The sequence below is a fragment of the Podarcis erhardii genome (assembly GCF_964252035.2).
Source record: "Podarcis erhardii genome assembly, chromosome: Z".
NCBI classification, from domain to species: Eukaryota; Metazoa; Chordata; class Lepidosauria; order Squamata; family Lacertidae; genus Podarcis; species Podarcis erhardii.
Window position 1 is genome coordinate 35,637,043 of NC_138504.1, and position 17,472 is coordinate 35,654,514.

The 17,472-nt window shown below is 45.3% G+C and overlaps 1 protein-coding gene across 6 annotated transcripts in view; it reads left to right on the top strand.

Moving 5' to 3' along the window:
- Nucleotides 1-17,472, top strand: part of FUBP3 (far upstream element binding protein 3) — a 60,623-nt gene that overhangs the window by 29,537 nt on the left and 13,614 nt on the right. For all 6 annotated transcript variants that reach the window (XM_081847124.1, XM_081847126.1, XM_081847121.1 and 3 more), the window contains 8 exons: nucleotides 886-957; nucleotides 2,036-2,093; nucleotides 8,148-8,310; nucleotides 9,481-9,579; nucleotides 11,421-11,525; nucleotides 12,761-12,863; nucleotides 14,019-14,119; nucleotides 15,760-15,901. In XM_081847124.1, the coding sequence (XP_081703250.1) occupies nucleotides 886-957; nucleotides 2,036-2,093; nucleotides 8,148-8,310; nucleotides 9,481-9,579; nucleotides 11,421-11,525; nucleotides 12,761-12,863; nucleotides 14,019-14,119; nucleotides 15,760-15,901 (843 nt within the window). The remainder of the gene's footprint in view (nucleotides 1-885; nucleotides 958-2,035; nucleotides 2,094-8,147; nucleotides 8,311-9,480; nucleotides 9,580-11,420; nucleotides 11,526-12,760; nucleotides 12,864-14,018; nucleotides 14,120-15,759; nucleotides 15,902-17,472) is intronic.

Sequence of the window (17,472 nt, forward strand, 5' to 3'; positions counted from 1 at the left end):
AGGAGAAATGGTTTGGGGTGTATGTGGGGGGGGGATATACCATTGAAGGGCTATTTCAAGGGGGAGGGTGTGCAGCTTGGTGGTGAAGCATGTGCTTGCCTGCTCAGGGTCCCAGGTTCAGGAGAGGAGCCCTGCTGGATCAGGCCAAAGGGGGCCCACCCAGTCTGGCTTCCTGTTCTCACAGTGGCCAACCAGGTGCCACTGTGACACCCACACTGTGAAACCCACAAACAGGACCTGAGCGCAACAGCAGCACATTCCCCACCTGTAGTTCCTAGCAACTAGTACTCAGAGGTAGTGGTGGTAGAACATAAGAAGAGCCCTGCAGCTGGAGCCACCCAAAGGCGGCTTATCTTGTCCAGCATCTGGATCTCCCACTGATGAACCAGATGCCTGTGGGAAGTCATCAAGCTGAGTGCACTCCCAGCAACTGGTATTCAAAGGCATCCTGCTTCTAGGCATGCAAGTAGAACTTAAGAGAAGCCCTGATGGATCAGGCTAGAGGCCCATCTAGTCCAGCATCCTGTTCTTTCCAGATGCCCCAAAGGCCGCAAGCAGGATGGCCTGCCAGCAGAATTTGAGACTTAGCTATTGGTTTAGCAGAGCTGGCTGGGAGTGGTCAATTGTTTGTTGACTGAAGGTGTCAACTCAGTTGCACTTAACAGATAGGTGGGTGGAGGACCTGAAACTTGTGATTTCGGAGCATTGCATCTTCGCTTCATCTTCTTCCAGACATTTAAGTTTACAAATGCTCCCTTCATAGATGTATGCAAAACTTCAGTCATGTGCTTGTTCACATCTTGCTCTTGAAATAATGAAAAACCCAGCAATATTCTAGTCTGTTATCAGCAGCAAAATCCTGATCAATTCCAAATTTTATTTCAGTTATCGGCCGGGGTGGTGAGCAGATTTCTCGGATTCAGGCAGAGTCAGGCTGCAAAATTCAGATTGCGCCAGGTAAGGTTATTTCACCCCCTCACCACCTCCAGCTTCCCAAAGAACCAAGGCAGCACTAAGATTACACACACCTGCTAGTCTTTTAGATTGGTATATTAAATATAAAATTGTCTGACCAACTTGAAAGCTAGGATAATAGAAATGTCCTATAAAACATTCTATTAGACTCCAAAAGTACTCTCCTGCAAGGCTTCTCACCAGGGCCAGAGCCTTCTCCCTCTCCTTTCACAAGAAGGATCAGTCCCAATGGAAAAAAACATGCCCCACATTCCTCTCCCAAAATCAGTACCTTCCTTCCTCCCTAGAAGGCGGCAATCTAGAGACCGCTTTAAAAGCCCTGAACAATTTTGGAGCCATGGTGTTGTAGCCATTGTTAGTCCTACTCAGAGTTGACTCTAAGGAATCAATAAACCTGACCAACTCTCTTAGGTCCATTAATTTCCAAGGGGTCTACACTTGAGTAGGGCTGACAATGGATATAGCAACCTTGGTCCTAAGTTGTTCAATGCCAGGTGAGTTTTTTTCGTTGCTCACGCTAGCTTTAGTGTAAGCCTAGCATCACTCCGTTCCCCATGAGTAACAATATTGAGACTAAAACAAGGACGCTGAAGGGAATGTGTGCAGAATTTGCTTGCCTGCTTGCTTGGATGGTTTATACAGGGGACAGAACTCAAGATTCTGTGCTTCCAAAAGCCAAACTCTGTTTTACACATAGCCAGGCAGAGTGTGCATCTGTGCGTGTGCTTTATTTATTTGAGTTATTAAGTTATTTGAGGCTTTGTAAATTAGTACAAGACTAATTTGCCTTGGACGTGGCTCAGTGGTGGATGGGCAGCCTGTGCAGATGTTTCAACAAAGGTGTCACATGCCGTCTGCCAGGTGCCCCCATGAACAGCCTGGCCTTTGTGTTCTGCACCAGTTGGAACTTCCAAACCAAGCCCAAGGGCAGCCCAACATAGAATGCACTGAAGTAATCCAGTCTTTTTTATTCAACCAGCTGGAAACTGATACACTGCTAAGAATTATCAGATACCCAGTACCTGTTGATCTTTCTTTTCTTTTGCTTTGTCTTTTACAGACAGCGGCGGAATGCCAGAGAGACCCTGCGTGCTGACTGGAACGCCAGAGAGCATTGAGTGAGTTTTTTTAATTGGCATATACATTTATATAACTTTGGTTGTCTCCACTTATTCCCCTTAGTCCTCTTCCCTCTTCCTTTTTTGTTTTTCCTCTTACCCTTTTTCTTCTTTTCAGTTGCTTGCTGTCCTCTTTATAGCCAGCATAGACTCACTCTGCTCCAAACACCTCTATCTCATACATAATAGCTCAACAGTTTGGCCCATTGAAGGGCTGTTTACCTCCATTTCACAGCGTAGACTGTCTTTGTGGTCCTCTACAAAAACTCTTGAGTTTGCTTGAACGAGGGCACCCTTTTAAGGATTGAAAAGTTACCCTGGTGTTGCAGAGAAGACCCCAGAGAAGCATTTAACTGGCCTTCTGACATGCAACTCTTGTTATTAATGGCAAGTGGTGAGCCCCATCACTTGGAGGAGGGTTCCACATATAAATAATTAGCTTTTGGGGGAGCCTCTGTTTCTGTTTATAAAAACTGATTTATAGAAGTATGAATTGCATAGAGAAAGTGGATGCAGAAAAGTTTTGCTCCCTGTCTTGTAACATGAAAACTTTCAGACATCCAACAAAACTGGTTGTTGGAAGATTCTGGACAGATAAAATAAAGGACTTCTTCATGCAGCTCATAGTTAAAACTGTGGAACCTGCTTCCACAAGAGGCAGTGATAGCCATCAATTTGTATGGCTTTAAAAAGGGATTGGACAAATTCATGGAGGAGAATGGTTACTAGCTGTGATGGCTATGTTTTACCTCCACAGTGCTTCTGAATACTAGTTGCTAGAAACTACAAGAGGGGAGAGTGTTCTCGAGCTCTGGTCCTCTCAGGTTTCCCTACAGGTATCTGACTGGCCACTATGAGTGCAGGATGCTGTATTAGATGGATCATTGGACTGATCCAGCAAGCTCTTTTTATGCTAGTGTTTATTTACTTTGCTTGCCTCCTCCCCCCACCCCAAAGTCCTCTTTCATTTGCACCGAAGTATTGGGAAAGTAAACAGTGGGAGAGACACCCAGGGTCTTGAGTGAGACACCCGGGGTCTTCTCTCACTTGCATTGTAGCTTGATGAAGAGAAGAAGCTCCCGAAGACTGGTGTAACTTACCATCTTCAAGCTATAGTGTTAATGAGGGGAGGCCCCTCAATACTCTCTCAAACCTCCTAGACAAGCACAAAGGATCTCTCTCCCTTTTGTGTAAAAAAAAAACATTTTTTAAAAAGCCTGTTGCAGAGGCATCCAAAGGTCTTCGCTCACTTGAACAGTGGCTTGTTGAAGAGAAGAAACATTTCCAAGCCGCCCCCCCCCCCCCCGCTCCTGGTGAGCAAAGAGAACCTCTTTCCTCTCTCTGCCAGTGAGGACAATCAGTCAAGAAAGGGCAGCAGCAGAGGAATGAAGAAACAGCAGATGCAAGAGCTTTTATTTATTATTATTTTTTGACATTTTTTGTATCCCACTTTTCCTCCAAGGAGCTCAAGGTGACATTGTCTCCTGCTCCCCATTTTTCTCCCATCACAACCCTGAGAGGTAGGTTAAGTTGAGAGAGGCAGTAACTAGCTTAAGGCCATTCAGTGATCTTCATAGCCAAGGGGGGAATTTGAGCCCTGTTCTCCCAGGTCCTAGTTTTCATTTAATCCCCACACCAATCCCATGAGATAGGTTAGGTTGAGAGTGGCAGTGGCTGGCCCAAGGCCACCACCCAATGAAGTTCATGTCCAAGTGGGTATTTGAATACATTGTTTATCAATAAGATAATAGCTACAGAAACTACAAAGAGAACAAGTAGAATACTGAGTCCTCTCCTGGAGGTGATTCTCAGCCCCCACAACCTATAGAGGATAGCAGTCCCTCCTAGCTCTCACTTGGAATCCCTCCCCCAGCCTCTCACCCTGGGAGACCAACACTTCCCTTTCTTCCACCCAGGGTCCTCCATCAGCCATCCACACCCCACAAATACTTAATTCCTGGAGCTTAATAAAGGCCCCCAAACCTAGTATTCCAAAAGAAACATGAAGAAAAAAGGGGGGAGGGGAAACAAGAAAAGACAAGAGGGGGGAAACAATGGGGAAAGAAACATTAAAGATAGAGAAAAGAAGCTTCCAATTTTCTGTCTGTCGGTTACATAAGAAAAAGATTATTAACGACATTCTGTCAGTGTTAATATCCATCTTCTCCTCTTTCTGTCAAACCATATTCTAAGTCAAAGTGTCTTAATCATTCATTTCTTCTTCTTACGAAATATTTAGGAGAGATTCCCAAATTGTTATTACTAGTAATTAACTTTACCTCTATTAATAATATTAATTTCCCCTTCCCCTTACTATATATTCTTCAATTCTTACCCAGTTCCATATGTTCACATTCAATTTCCTGTTTTCCATTTTATGTTGTTTACGATAGTTTCTGGATCTCCTCCTCTAGGAGCTTCCCTTTTCATTTTTTTTTCCAGAGAAAGCACCATGTATTTATTAGCATAATTATCTGAATCCACTCCAAATCATATGCAGAATACTTTCTCTCTGCTAGAACTGAAGAAAGGCCAGGACTGGGGTTTTCCTTAGACTTCTTTTTCTCGCAGCTCCATCATTGTCAAATGCAGATGACTCTCCATCTCTCCATTTATGATTCCATCCTCTCCTCCAAATCCTTGAATAGAAGGCAATTCCATTCCATCATCTGCTTTCCCCCATTTTACTATTTCATCATCCAGTCCTGCCAGCTTTTCATTGATTTGGTCTGAAGTCTCTAGATATTTTCCATTTCATCGCCCTCTGATTCATCAAGCATTGATCTGATAGTTTTTAATTGTTCAGCCAACAACTGCTGAATGATCCCAACAGTCACTGGAAAAATCAACGATATATTTGCTATACTGGATACTTTTGATGTTTTTGATGTTATTTGTAACTCAGTCTCTTTATAAGTTCCAACTCCCCCTTAAGGTTCCACCTTAAGAGCACCTTCACAGCCACAGCAAGATTCTTTCCCCACTGAGGGCTCTTTACTTTCAGTTTCGTTTTTTTCCAAAAGAAGGAAAAGAAGTAATCGCCTCATCCATTTAATCTTTATTGTCATTCATAAATCAAGCTTTTTGCTCTTGCTTAGACCCATGTTCTCTTTGTAGTTTTTACAGGATTTCCAATTACAGATTTTAGCCAGCAGACATATAAATCTATCCGAGATAGTTTTTCTTATCATGAAAGTGTTTATGAAAGAGAGGATACAAATTTTATACCCATAAAGGCATACTTCTTACATAGTATCAGGTACTCGCTCTTCAGCTTGTTCTGATCCTTGTACAAGTCCCCAGTCACAGACAGCATAGAACAGCCTCAATCAAAGTATATGAGGATTCTCTCACTCATTCACCCTTATTTTCCAGAGTGATTTAATATCCAAAATGTCTGTCTGAGTATCATCAATCAGCACATAATTATCTTCTGGTAGAACGACAGTCCACTGTTCCTTTTTCCTGAAAGTCCATCCAAGTGGCTATTTGAACCCTGATCTCCCGTGTCTTAGTCCAATGCTTTAATCACTGCTCTCTTGGAGGAAGAAAATGTATCTTGCCAGACAGTGTGGCATTCTCCAGATGTTGAGTATTTAACACCCAGCAGCCAGTAAGGCCAATCCTCAAAGGTGAGGGGAAATGGGAGTCCCAAGAGACATCTGGAGGGGAGCATTGCGTTGGCAACCCCAGTGCTTGGAGGATGTGAAACACTTGCGTAGGTGGATGGGTTTTTGGACTAGTCTACTGGCTAGTTTTCATTGGCCACATCTGATCAAATGAGGGGAGTTCTTGGTTTCCCCAGAATGACTGCATGCTCAAGTGGCCTCCTTTATCTACCTTCTCAGTCTAGAAGGGCACTACCAGAAACATGCCTCAATCAACTAATTATCCTCCTCATCAGAGGGAGAAGGCTATTGATGGCTATGTTCTGCCTGTGCGCTCTGAATACCAGTTGCTGGAAACCAGAGGGAAGAGTGATGTTGTGCTCAGCTTCTGCTTGCAGGTTTCCCATGAGGCATCTAGTCAACCATTCTGAGGGCAGGATGCTGGACCAGATGGGCTACTGGCCTGATCCGGCAGGGCTGTTCTGATTTTACACCTCCAGTATCAAGAGCAGGTTGCCTCTCAATGCCAGTTGTTGGAAATCACAAGCTGGGAGAGGTGCTGTTGCTCTCACGTCCTGCTTGTGAGGGGCTTTCCACTGGGGCATCTAGGTGGCCACTGTGAGAGCAGGAAGCTGGACTACGTGGGCCATTCCCCCGAACCAGCAGACTCTTCTTATGTGCCTATTAACTTATGAGGCATTGGTTCTGCAGACACCTGCAGGTCAGAAAGTTTCCATTTGGGGCCGGGCATGTGTCAGTTAACACCACCATCACCACCGGCCACTTCCTTTGGTGTGAGACGTTGTCCTAGGTGCTGCTGGCTATTTCCCCCCTCACCCCCTGCCCCTCCCAAAGCCCCTTGCAAGAATGTTCCACCCAGCAGCCCAGCTGGGGGATGGCGGGTGGGGATTCTGCTCTCTTTCTCTTTCTCTCTCTCTCGCCCTATAGAAAAATTTAGGGTCAGTGTTTCCTCCCTCCCCCTCCCCAGGAGCTGAGCTTGCCTCTTCCCAAGCCATTTTGAGGACCACCTCCCCGCTGGGACTTGGAGCCACGAGCCTTTGGCTTTAACAGGAACCCACTTAGCCATATGGAGCTGCTCTTTCTCTCCCGCAGCCTTTGGGTAGGTGGGTTTTTTCCAAATCCATCTGTTGGGATCTTTTTTTTCTTTCCTTTTTTTCAGTTGCGTTTGGATGATTGAAAAAAGCATTGAGGTTTCCTGGATTTTCTTTTTCTTCTTCCGTAGGTGTAAGGATAAATATAACTGAGAGGTGCATGTTAGAGGGCAAAGCAGTCTGGTTGGATTTTTTGCGTATTTATTTTGTGCTGGTACTGAAGTGGGCTCCCTCTCACCTCCACCCTTCCTCCAGTATTTTTGTTTTGGAGCAAAAGGAAAACTATAAGCTATAAGATCCAGAAAAACTGATGTGCATTATGCATTTGTTGCACAGAGTACCTGGGTGGAGACTTTGTGGCTTTCTGCTTAAAGGTCTGTTTCTTCAGAGCTACGTGAGAAGAGAGAGAGCGCTTTCCTTTTGCTGCTGCAATTTATGATTACGGTGACTCACTTGAGTTTCATCCTTTTCAAAACCTGCACAAATGCAAAGGTGGAAGGATGGTGTCTTTTTCTCCTTTTGTGAGCTGCTGGGTGAGCTAGGTGTCAGTTCACCAGTGGCTAACTGGTGCCATAGGGACCAGAAGCACCAGGGACTGAACACAGGAAGCTGCCTTATACAGTGTCAGACCTTGGCTCCATCTAGCTCAGTTTTGCCTACACTGTCTGGCAGTGGCTAGAGAGGTTTGAGAGCAACGGGACTTTCCCAGCCCTGCCTGGGAATTACCAAGCACTTAACCTGGGATTTTCTGCATGCAAAGCAAGTGCTCTGCCACTGAGCTATGGCCTTTCTCTTATAACAAAAGGATTCCTGACCTAGCCCAGTGTTTTCTACGCTGACAAGCAGTGGCTCTCTAGCCTTTCAGGCAGGAGGTCTCTGTAGGGCTTCCTGGAGATGCTAGGGATCATACCTGGGACCTTCTGCATGCAAGGCAGAGGCTCTTCCACTTGAGCTACAAGTGGGCAAGTGATGGGAGAGGTGTATCAGGTAGGAAAAGCCACCGCAGTGAAAAGGAAGCATTTGAGGCGCTGGTTGGACTTTGTGAGCTCCTTCTCCGCTCTCTCCTACTCCAAAATGGGGTGTGCCTGAGAGAGGGGAATCTGATCCAAAGCAGAGAGTTGCCATCATGGCCGCTGGTTATTTTCTCCCTTCTGTATCCTGTCTTTTCTCTCTTTTTTTCTCCTCCCCTCCCCAAACTCCCTGTATTCCAGTGGTAGTCCCCACCCCTTACACCCAGCAAGATGGGGGTGTTTGCAATATAATAGCTGTTTTCCTTGAGGCTATTTCTCTCTCCCCCTCTGTTCTCTCCCTTCCACACACCCCACCCCCCAAAGACAAGCAAAGCGGCTACTGGGGCAGATTGTGGACCGCTGTCGGAATGGGCCTGGGTTCCACAACGACGTGGACGGCAACAGCACAATCCAAGAGATCCTTATTCCGGCGTCCAAAGTGGGCCTCGTCATTGGCAAAGGTGGAGAAACCATCAAGCAGCTACAGGTGGGCAGGATGCAGCTTCGGACAGATGCTAGTAGGAGGAGTCTGTGGCTACCAGCCACGCTGGCTCTATTTTTTGTCTCCGCTGTTGGAGACAGGATGCCTCTGAATACCAGTTGCTGGGAACTGCAGATAGGGAGAGTGCTATTGTGCTCATATTTTGCTTGCAGGCTTCCCATAGTGGGCATCTGGTTGGCCACCGAGAGAGAAGGAGGCTGAACTAGATGCGCCTCAGACAGCACTCATTTTGTATAGAGAGGCAGTCCTTGATGCATCGATGCCCTAAGCCTTACATGTATTAATTCAAAAAACCCGGATGGCAGTTTACGTCTGGGGTATCTCGGGGATAGCCTGAACACTTGATCACTGAGATCATCTGCAGGAGCATTGTTAATCATTCTTTGAATTAGCGAGGTTCACTTGATAAAGAGAAACCAAGCCTTTAGTGTAATTAGCCCAGTCCTGTGGGTTGCTCTGCCGATAGAGATTCAGCAGGCAGTATATACATATTTTTTTTTATAAATAACTAAATAAGGCTGTATAGGTCAAAGCCAGCACCTTGAATTGGGTGTGCCTGTGTGTGGGTGCACCCACACGGTCCCCACGCCCCACAAAGCAAGGTTAGAAGGAAGCATTCAGTTGTAGCCAGTATAAGTGTGCAGTTTATTTTGGGTTGTATGTTACCTGCAACAGTTTATGTTGGCAACCATGTTTCCACCCCTGCAGGGTTTTATATAAAATATATTGAATTCCTGCATTACAAGGGGCTGGACTAGATGACCAGTGGGGGTTCCTTCCTACTCTACAATTCTATGAATGCACCATGACCACTAGCTTTTTAATGCAAAGTAAAATTGCAATTGTCTGTGTTTGGGTGGTGGTGGTAAAGTGTGGCTTCCTTGTCTGCTTTTCCCTCTTCATTTTACGATTGCTTGCATTTCTTTTATGGAGTTATCAGGAAAACTTGGCCAGATCAAGCCGCTTAACTACATAAATGTCCATAGCTGCGGTGGTGGTGGTGGTGGTGGGGCTCCTATTGCTTATCTATGCTTTTTAAAAATCCCCCCCCCTTTCCTACTTTCGTAGCCTTTCTGCCTGTTTTGGCATTTCCATTTATTGTTTTGTGGCGCTTTCTCTATCTCTCCCTCCCCATCGCCATTGGTACGTCTGCAGGAACGAACGGGCGTGAAAATGATTATGATCCAAGATGGCCCTTTGCCGACTGGAGCGGATAAACCTCTCCGGATTACCGGCGATGCTTTTAAAGTACAGGTGTGTATCAAAGAGGATTTGCCGTCGTGCTGATGGAACGTTAGGAGGATTTAGAATAATGGCACAGTTGGCAGTATTTGTGAGCCACAGTCTCTCGTTGTGTGTGTGTGTGTGTGTGTGTGTACGATAGAGTTGGGTGGGGGCATCTCAAGCCTATGGGCCAAACAGTCCTTTTCCCATCTACATCTTGCACCCCACACCCACCCTGCCTTTACATTAGTGACCCACACTAATGAACCAGAATAGTATGCAAATCCTTGCACTGCAGTGATAAAGCTGCCTCTGCATGATTCATGAAATTGCAATAAAGAGACTGAGTGTGGCATGCTGGAAAACTGTTTCAGGCTAGTGGTTATCTGTTGCTGGAAACACAGGGTGGAGAGTGTGTTGCTCTTGGGCTTGGGTCCTGCTTGTAGGCTTCACAGAAGCATCTGGGTGGCCACTGTGAGAACAGGATGTTGGACTAGATAGGTTTTTGGCCTGATCCAGCAGGGCTCATCTTATGTTCTTAGGTGAGGGGAGCCCTAGGTTTGGATCACTCCCCACTTCAGCCATGAAGCTCCCTGGAGAACCTTGGGCCAACCTAACCCTGATGTCTGTGTTTTGCCTCCGCTGTCAGAGGCCATATGCTGAATAGCTGGTGCCAGGGACCACAGAAGGAGAAAGTGCTGTTGCACTTATGTCCTGCTTGCAGGCTTCCAGTAGGTTGGCCGACAGGATGCTCGACTAGCAGCTGGGCTCTTCTTGCATTCTTAATCCCGCCTCACATGGTTGCTTTGAGGATAATAAAAATAGGGGAACCCATATATGCAGACTTGAGAGCCTTGGGAGATTAGCAGGAGAGAAGTGTAATAGGTGTAATCTTCTTTTTGAGAAGACACTTTTGGAACTCGAATAAAGTAATGGTGTATTTTGGAAATGGAAGTGAGGTTATGGCAGGAGGTTAACTATGGATTGGTGGCCTGAAAAAGTGGTCCTGAGGGAGGGCCAAATCTGAAAGCTCAGTTTCTTAAACAGTGTAAGCTTTTTGTGGTGGTTGAATACAGTGGTGCCTCGCAAGACGAAATTAATCCGTTCCGTGAGGTTCTTCATATAGCGGTTTTTTCGTCTTGCGAAGCAAGCCCATTGACAGCTTAGCGGATTAGCGCTATTAGCGGTTTAGCGGCTTTTAGTGGATCAGCTGATAAGCGGCTTAGGGCTTAGGAAAAGGGGGGGGGAAAACCCGCAGGAACTCGCAAGACATTTTCGTCTTGCGAAGCAAGCCCATAGGGAAATTCGTTTTGCGAAGCGCCTCCAAAACGGAAATCCCTTTCGTCTAGCGGGTTTTCCGTCTTGTGAGGCGTTCGTCTTGCGGGGCACCACTGTATTTTTAAACTTTCCTCCACAAGGTCTAGAAACAAAACTTTTGCTTTGTTCATGAAAGCTTAAGAGAGTTCAGGAAGTTAGATGCATTCTCCCCCCCCCCCCGAAACCAGAGTCTGCAGGTTTGCAAGTCTGCTTGACTAGTAGGAGCAGGGCAGTGTTGTTGCACACTGTAAATATTCAACATGGGTGGTAATGGGCTGATGCAGATGACCAGAACAACAAAATACCAAACGAAACCCCAATCTCTAAGGGAAGGGGAAGAAACCGCATCCCAAACAGGGTCGACTGAGCATGCTCAGTAGTTATGGAATGTTGAGCGTGTCAGAAGAGAAAAGGCGGAATGGAATACCCCTGCTTTGAGGGAAATGGTTAGCTTGTGGAGAAGCCACTCCTGTTAGGAGGCAGGGATCACATTTTATTGCCAGGGTCCAAAGAATCTGTAATCAGCTTGTTTTCCTCTTCCTGCACTTGTACAGCAAGCACGAGAGATGGTACTGGAGATCATTCGAGAGAAAGACCAGGCGGACTTCAGAGGTGTACGCAACGACTTTACTTCCAGAATGGGTGGAGGCAGCATAGAGGTATGGACATGTCTTGTATGTTACAGAATAATAGAATTGTAGAGTTGGAAGGTTCTCAAGGTGTCATCTAGTCCAACATCCTGCAGTGCAGGAATCTTCTCCCTGGAGAAAAAATAGGGAGTGGGGAGATTATCATCATCATCATGTTTATTCATTCATTTGCTGAGTGTTACTTGCATAGTTTTAGGTGGCTGTGGAAATTTCACATTTATATATATATAAAAATGCTTCTATATTGCAGTTTCATAGAAATAAGTATCAGTGCAGTCAACAACAATTATAAAAACCACAGTAAAAATTTTAAACAACCTGTCATCAGCTAGTGTATTACAGAAAATGTTTTCTTAATTGTCAGCATAAGGCTGGTGGCCAAGACAATTTTAAAGCACCCCTTTGAAGGTTAAAACAGAAAACACTGGCTGAATTTCTTATTGGAAGACCTGATTCTGCAGGATTGGGCTGATGACACCAACTTCTGCTTTTGCGGGGTATAGAGTATAAGCAAATGCTAAGCAAAAGAATGTACTGAGTCAGCCCCTTGGTGTATTCATCTTGTCCAGTGATGTCAACTTCATCCTTGTCTAGCCTTTGTCACCCTTTTGACTTCCACCCTGGATTGCCAGGGTTGAGTCTGGGGGAATATGATCCCTGAGGACCATCAGCCAGTGCCTGTGGGACAAGGAGTCATTGTCCTCCCTCCTTCTTCTGGGTTCATCATCCTGCCTTCCCAGCCCTTCAGGTTTCCAGAAATACAGAAAACAAGTTTGGGAAAGAGGCTGCGCTACATGCACAAAACAGTGTTCACAGTTTCTCCCCAGCCCAGTTCCCTCTCATCAGCCCCAGCCAGCCCCAGCCAGCATGTCCCAGTGGTCAGACAGAGAAGCCTGAAAGGGCCACATCTGACTACTAGGCTTTTAAGGTTTCCCATTTACCCATACCCAGCTTTGGATGTGGAGTGTAGGGTTCTTTCAAATCTGAGGTATAAAGTGGGGGCAAACAATGCTTAGATTTGCCCCCTTCCTGATATGGGTGTGGCTGCCTCTGGGAATTGCAGAGCTGGACTTAGCATGGGATAATTTGCTTCCTGTTCCAGAAAGTGGGAGCAATGTTTTTTCTTAAGTATGTGAACGTGTCTCTTGGCTTGGTATTCAAGCTGCCTGATGTAGCTAATGGGGCATCTGTGTGCTACCTTTCTGGGTCTGCTTCCTCTCACTGCTTTTCTTTCCTCCCACTAGGTCTCGGTGCCTAGGTTTGCAGTGGGAATCGTAATAGGAAGAAATGGAGAGATGATAAAGAAGATTCAGAATGATGCTGGTGTTAGGATTCAATTTAAACCAGGTCTGTCTAATTTTTAGTGTATAGCCTGTAACTGGCAACCACTTTCTCTCTCCCTTCCAGGGAAGCTGTTTTATATCATTGGTTCACTCAGCTCAGATAGTGTCTGTATACTGACTGGCAACAGCTCTCCAGAGTTTTAGGCAGGGGATATTCTCGGCTGTATCTGGAAATGCTGAGAATTGAGCCTGCCACCAAGCTACGCCCCTTTCCTAAAGTTGAGAACATAGCCTTTATACAAAGTCGGTTCACTGAACTCAGTACTGCCACCATCAAATGGCAGGAGTATTGAACCCAGGGGCTTTCTGTACACAGAGCAGGTGTTGCACCCCTGAGCTTACAGTCACATCCCCATCTCATTTCGGTGCAAGGCCCATAGCCAAAGATCTGGGGAGGGGATCAGAGCACAAGGGAACGCTTGGAGGGGGGGGCACTGTAAATCAGTCCAAAGCAACAGGAGCTTAATTTCACCAGTGTATGTTGCATTTTTAAATAAAAGCATCAAATAACATCACATAATAAAAATGTTAAAACAATTACAAAATTGTAAGTCAGTCTTAGAATATGCCTGGGGCAAGGGCAGGTTCTGTTCCAAGGTATCATATTTTGTTTTTTCTCCTGTGCCAGCTTGCATAGCCTTAAATTCTTCATGTGATGTGGCAGTCCTTTCCTCTGGGAGATTTTGCCCCTGAGTTTCTTGTTGCCACCATGTAAATATTGCTTCCTCAGCTATAGTCCTGGAGGCATGTTTTATCCCTTTTTGAAATTTTCTTTTTTAATTATTGGTTGGTTTTATTGATTTGTTAACAACAAAAATGCAGACATAACAAAAAGTAACTAAAACGAAGAATTAAAAGTTAAACCCTAAAGTGTTACAGCTTTGAAGGACCAAATTACAAAGATACAACACAACTCCAAAGGGATGATAAAGTATTAACACAGACAGAGATTCCATTTACAAATAATAAAAGTAAGTTCTGTCTGTATTGAGAATGGTGGTTCTATATAGTCTTGCATGAGCCAGATGTGCATATATTGGTGGCAGTGAGTGACCATGTGGCTTGTTTAGTTCCCTTCTCATGGGTAGCTCCTTCCTCCCTGCCTTTTCCCACTTTGTATTTGTATTTAATTTAAGGTCTGTCTCCTCTTGCTCCACAGATGATGGGATTAGTCCGGAAAGAGTCGCACAGGTCATGGGCCTTCCGGATCGGTGTCAGCACGCAGCTCACATAATCAACGAACTCATTATCACTGCACAGGTAGGTGGGACATAGGAAAGTTTCAGATGCTGAGTAAGGCCACTGATCTGTCTGGATTGGTGCTTTCTACACTGACTGGCAGCAGCTCTCCAAGGTTTCAGGCAGGGGAACATTCCCATGTCATTGGGGGGGATTGAAACTGCAACCTTCCGCATTCTAAGCAGACATTCTGCTATTTAACTGTGGCCCTAACCCTACACAAAGTTGTTTAGGGAAGTTTTTAATGTTTGATGTTTTATTCGTTTTTAATATTCTGTTGGAAGCTGCCCAGAGTGGCTGGGGAGACTCAGCCATATGGGCAGGGTATAAATATATATATATATTTTATTATTATTATTATTATTATTATTATTATTATTATTATTATTATTATACTGAATCAGACAATTGGTCTATGTAGCTCAATATTATAGTTCAATATTATCCATGCTGACTGGTAGCAGTTGTCCAGAGTATTGGACTGGGCAATTCTTCCTAGTTCCACCAGGAGATGATGCCAAGGATTGAAGCTGGGACCTTCCGAATTCAAAGCAAGTTCTGTACCACTGAGCTATGGCCCTTCACCTCAAAATTAAGAAAGATTCTAGTCCTCATACAGTTCTGAATAAAAGGTTGAATTGAATAAGAACTAACTTCTGCTGAGTCAGAGCACTGGTCCATCTTGCTCAGTATTGTCTACACTGACGGCAGCAGTTCTTGGGGTTTTCAAGCAGTCACTCTAAGCCCTGCCTGGAGATGTTGGGGAGTTAACCTGAGACCTTCTACATGCAAAGCTAAGTGCTCTACCACTGAGCCATGACCCTTCTCCTATAAGTGCTGGTAGTTACATACTTCAGTGGTGATTTTTGAGGGGGGAAATTCACCAGCTGGATGAGTTACCAGGTTGGCTGATACCACCTTTCATTCATTTGCATATATTGAAGCTGAGAAACATGGATGTTGTCATCTCTTCTGCATACTAGCAAGAGACTTTACTTTAGAGTAAATTGCCGTATTTTTAGGACTCTCCCTGTTTTTGGGGGCTCCAGATTAAGAAAACACCCCTCAGCACTACCCATGTATAAGACGAACCCTGATTTTAAACCTAATATTTTGGTTAAAAAACCTAGTCTTATACACAGATAAATATGGTAATTCACACGTCCTTAAGTTGGCTGTTAACCCTGGTGAATGTTGGTGCAGTAAATTTAGTCTGAAAATCGTTTGGCAAAATACCTGTCCAAAAATCGCAACACTTGGACACTGACTTCCCATTTTCAAACCTATTTCCCTTGACTAGAAACTTGGAAAGGAGGATGACCCCATTTTCTGTCAAAAATCAAGACCACACCACAGTCACAGAAGGCCAACAAACTTGTTGCCCATTATCCAGGATGGAAGGGACTTGTAAACACAGATATTGTGGCTGAGTGTAGAATCCTTGTGGTTTCACTGAGTCTTGCTATTAAAGCAGGGGCTACTGATGGGGGTTGTACACCAAAACATCAGGCAGGCACCAGGTTGGCAAATTTTGATTTTAAGTGACTCAAGGCATGCATTGGGCAGCAAGTCTGTTGTCTGAACGTATGGCGATGCAGCAAACGGCAAGTCCCAGGAGGACCGTAAACATGTTAACAGGTGTGCCCTCTTTCTTCTTCAAGGAGCGTGATGGTTTTGGAAGCCTCACTGTGGCTCGGGGAAGAGGGCGCAGCCGCGGAGACTGGAGTGTTGGGACCCCTGGAGGCATGCATGAAATCACCTACACAGTGCCAGCTGACAAATGCGGCCTGGTCATAGGCAAAGGTAAGCATCATGAATCATAGAATTGTAAAGTTGAAAGGAACCCAAGGGGCATCTAGTCCAACCGACTGTAGGAAGCAGAACTCAATGCATGGAAATCTTAAAACTCTGTGCTTTAAAGGTGGGAGGTAGTTCTGCATTGCCAGATATTGGAAGTTTTCCCAGTGTTCTGGTGTCAGCCTTCTTCCAGTCTTCCATCAGCATCAGAGACATGGTTGGTGGTGACATGAGAGGGAGACTTCTTGGTGCCTTATTCCACATTGTGGAGTTCCTCCCAAGAGATCAGACTAACTCCCTCTTTGTTTTCCTTCCACTGGCAACCTAAGATTCCCTTGCTCAGATGGACCTTTGGAAACCCAGGAGTAGGGAATGCTGATCACTGGGCTGCTGTTGGGGCAAACTGGATTTGAATTGCTGGTTTTAATCCAAACACATCCATGTGTTTGGATGTATTATAGCTATTGTTATTAGCTAGTTTCTTTTTATTACTTTGCACAGTGATACCTCTGGTTGTGGACGGGATCCATTCCAGAGCTCTGGTCGGATCCTGAGGTTTCCACAACCGGAGGGAATGCTTCTGCACATGTGCACGGCGTGGTAGAGCGCTTCTGCACATGTGCGCGCAGCAAAACACTTCCGGGTTAGCCACTTTCACAACCTGAAGTTTACGTTACCTGACGGTAACGTAAGCTGAGGTGCTACTGTATTTTATAATGATGTTTTTAAGTGTTGGAAGCCAAATCCCAACTTGGAAGAAATGCAGGATATAAAGGCAATCAATCAATAGCATCTCTTTGCCCTCCCCCAGTGGAAACTGGCCTACATGCTCAAGCTGCCTTCTGGGGTTTTTCTTTAAAAACAAAACAAAAAACCCAGCCAGCTGACAGAGGTGCAATGTGCAGGGCCTTTTCTGTGGTGGCCACCAGACTGAAACTCCCTTCCTTGAGTGACCTGCTTGGCTCCTTTCATGGGGTTCAGGCTCTGCTGCTTTAAGAATACATTTTTGGGACAGTACTTATTTGCTATCTTTTCGTCCTGCTTCAGAGGAGCCTCAGGTACATGAAACAGCGCCCCCCTCTTTGATAAGAATCCTGTAAAGCAAGATAGTGAGCTTCGTGGGTGGGAGGGGTTTTGAACTAGGTCCCCTACTTGCTCTTAAGTCCAACACTGTGACCGCTTCCAGGTGACACCTAGACTTGGGCATTGAGTTTCCAGGGAAATGGAATCAGTGTCTTACATTAGCAGGCACCAAGAGTGCCTCTGTGCTCACAACGCTTTAAGACTGCGGAACATAGACTGTAAATATATCAGGTAAATGTGTGGACTAGTTGGAGCTGCCAGTTACGTTCTCTCATTTTTCCAGTCTGCAGCTCATTACACTTCTGCATCAGTTTTCAGTTTTTTTGGTCTACTTTTAAATATCCTCACTATATAATCATTACTTTGGGGGTCAAGTGGCAGTAAGCCTGGTCCTCCTTTTCTAAAAGGGTAACGGTGGCGTTGAGGTCTGGGGCCAGCCTGTTCTGCAGTGGTCAAGTCTTCCTCCCTCCTGTGTGTGCCACTGCTGCAGAGAC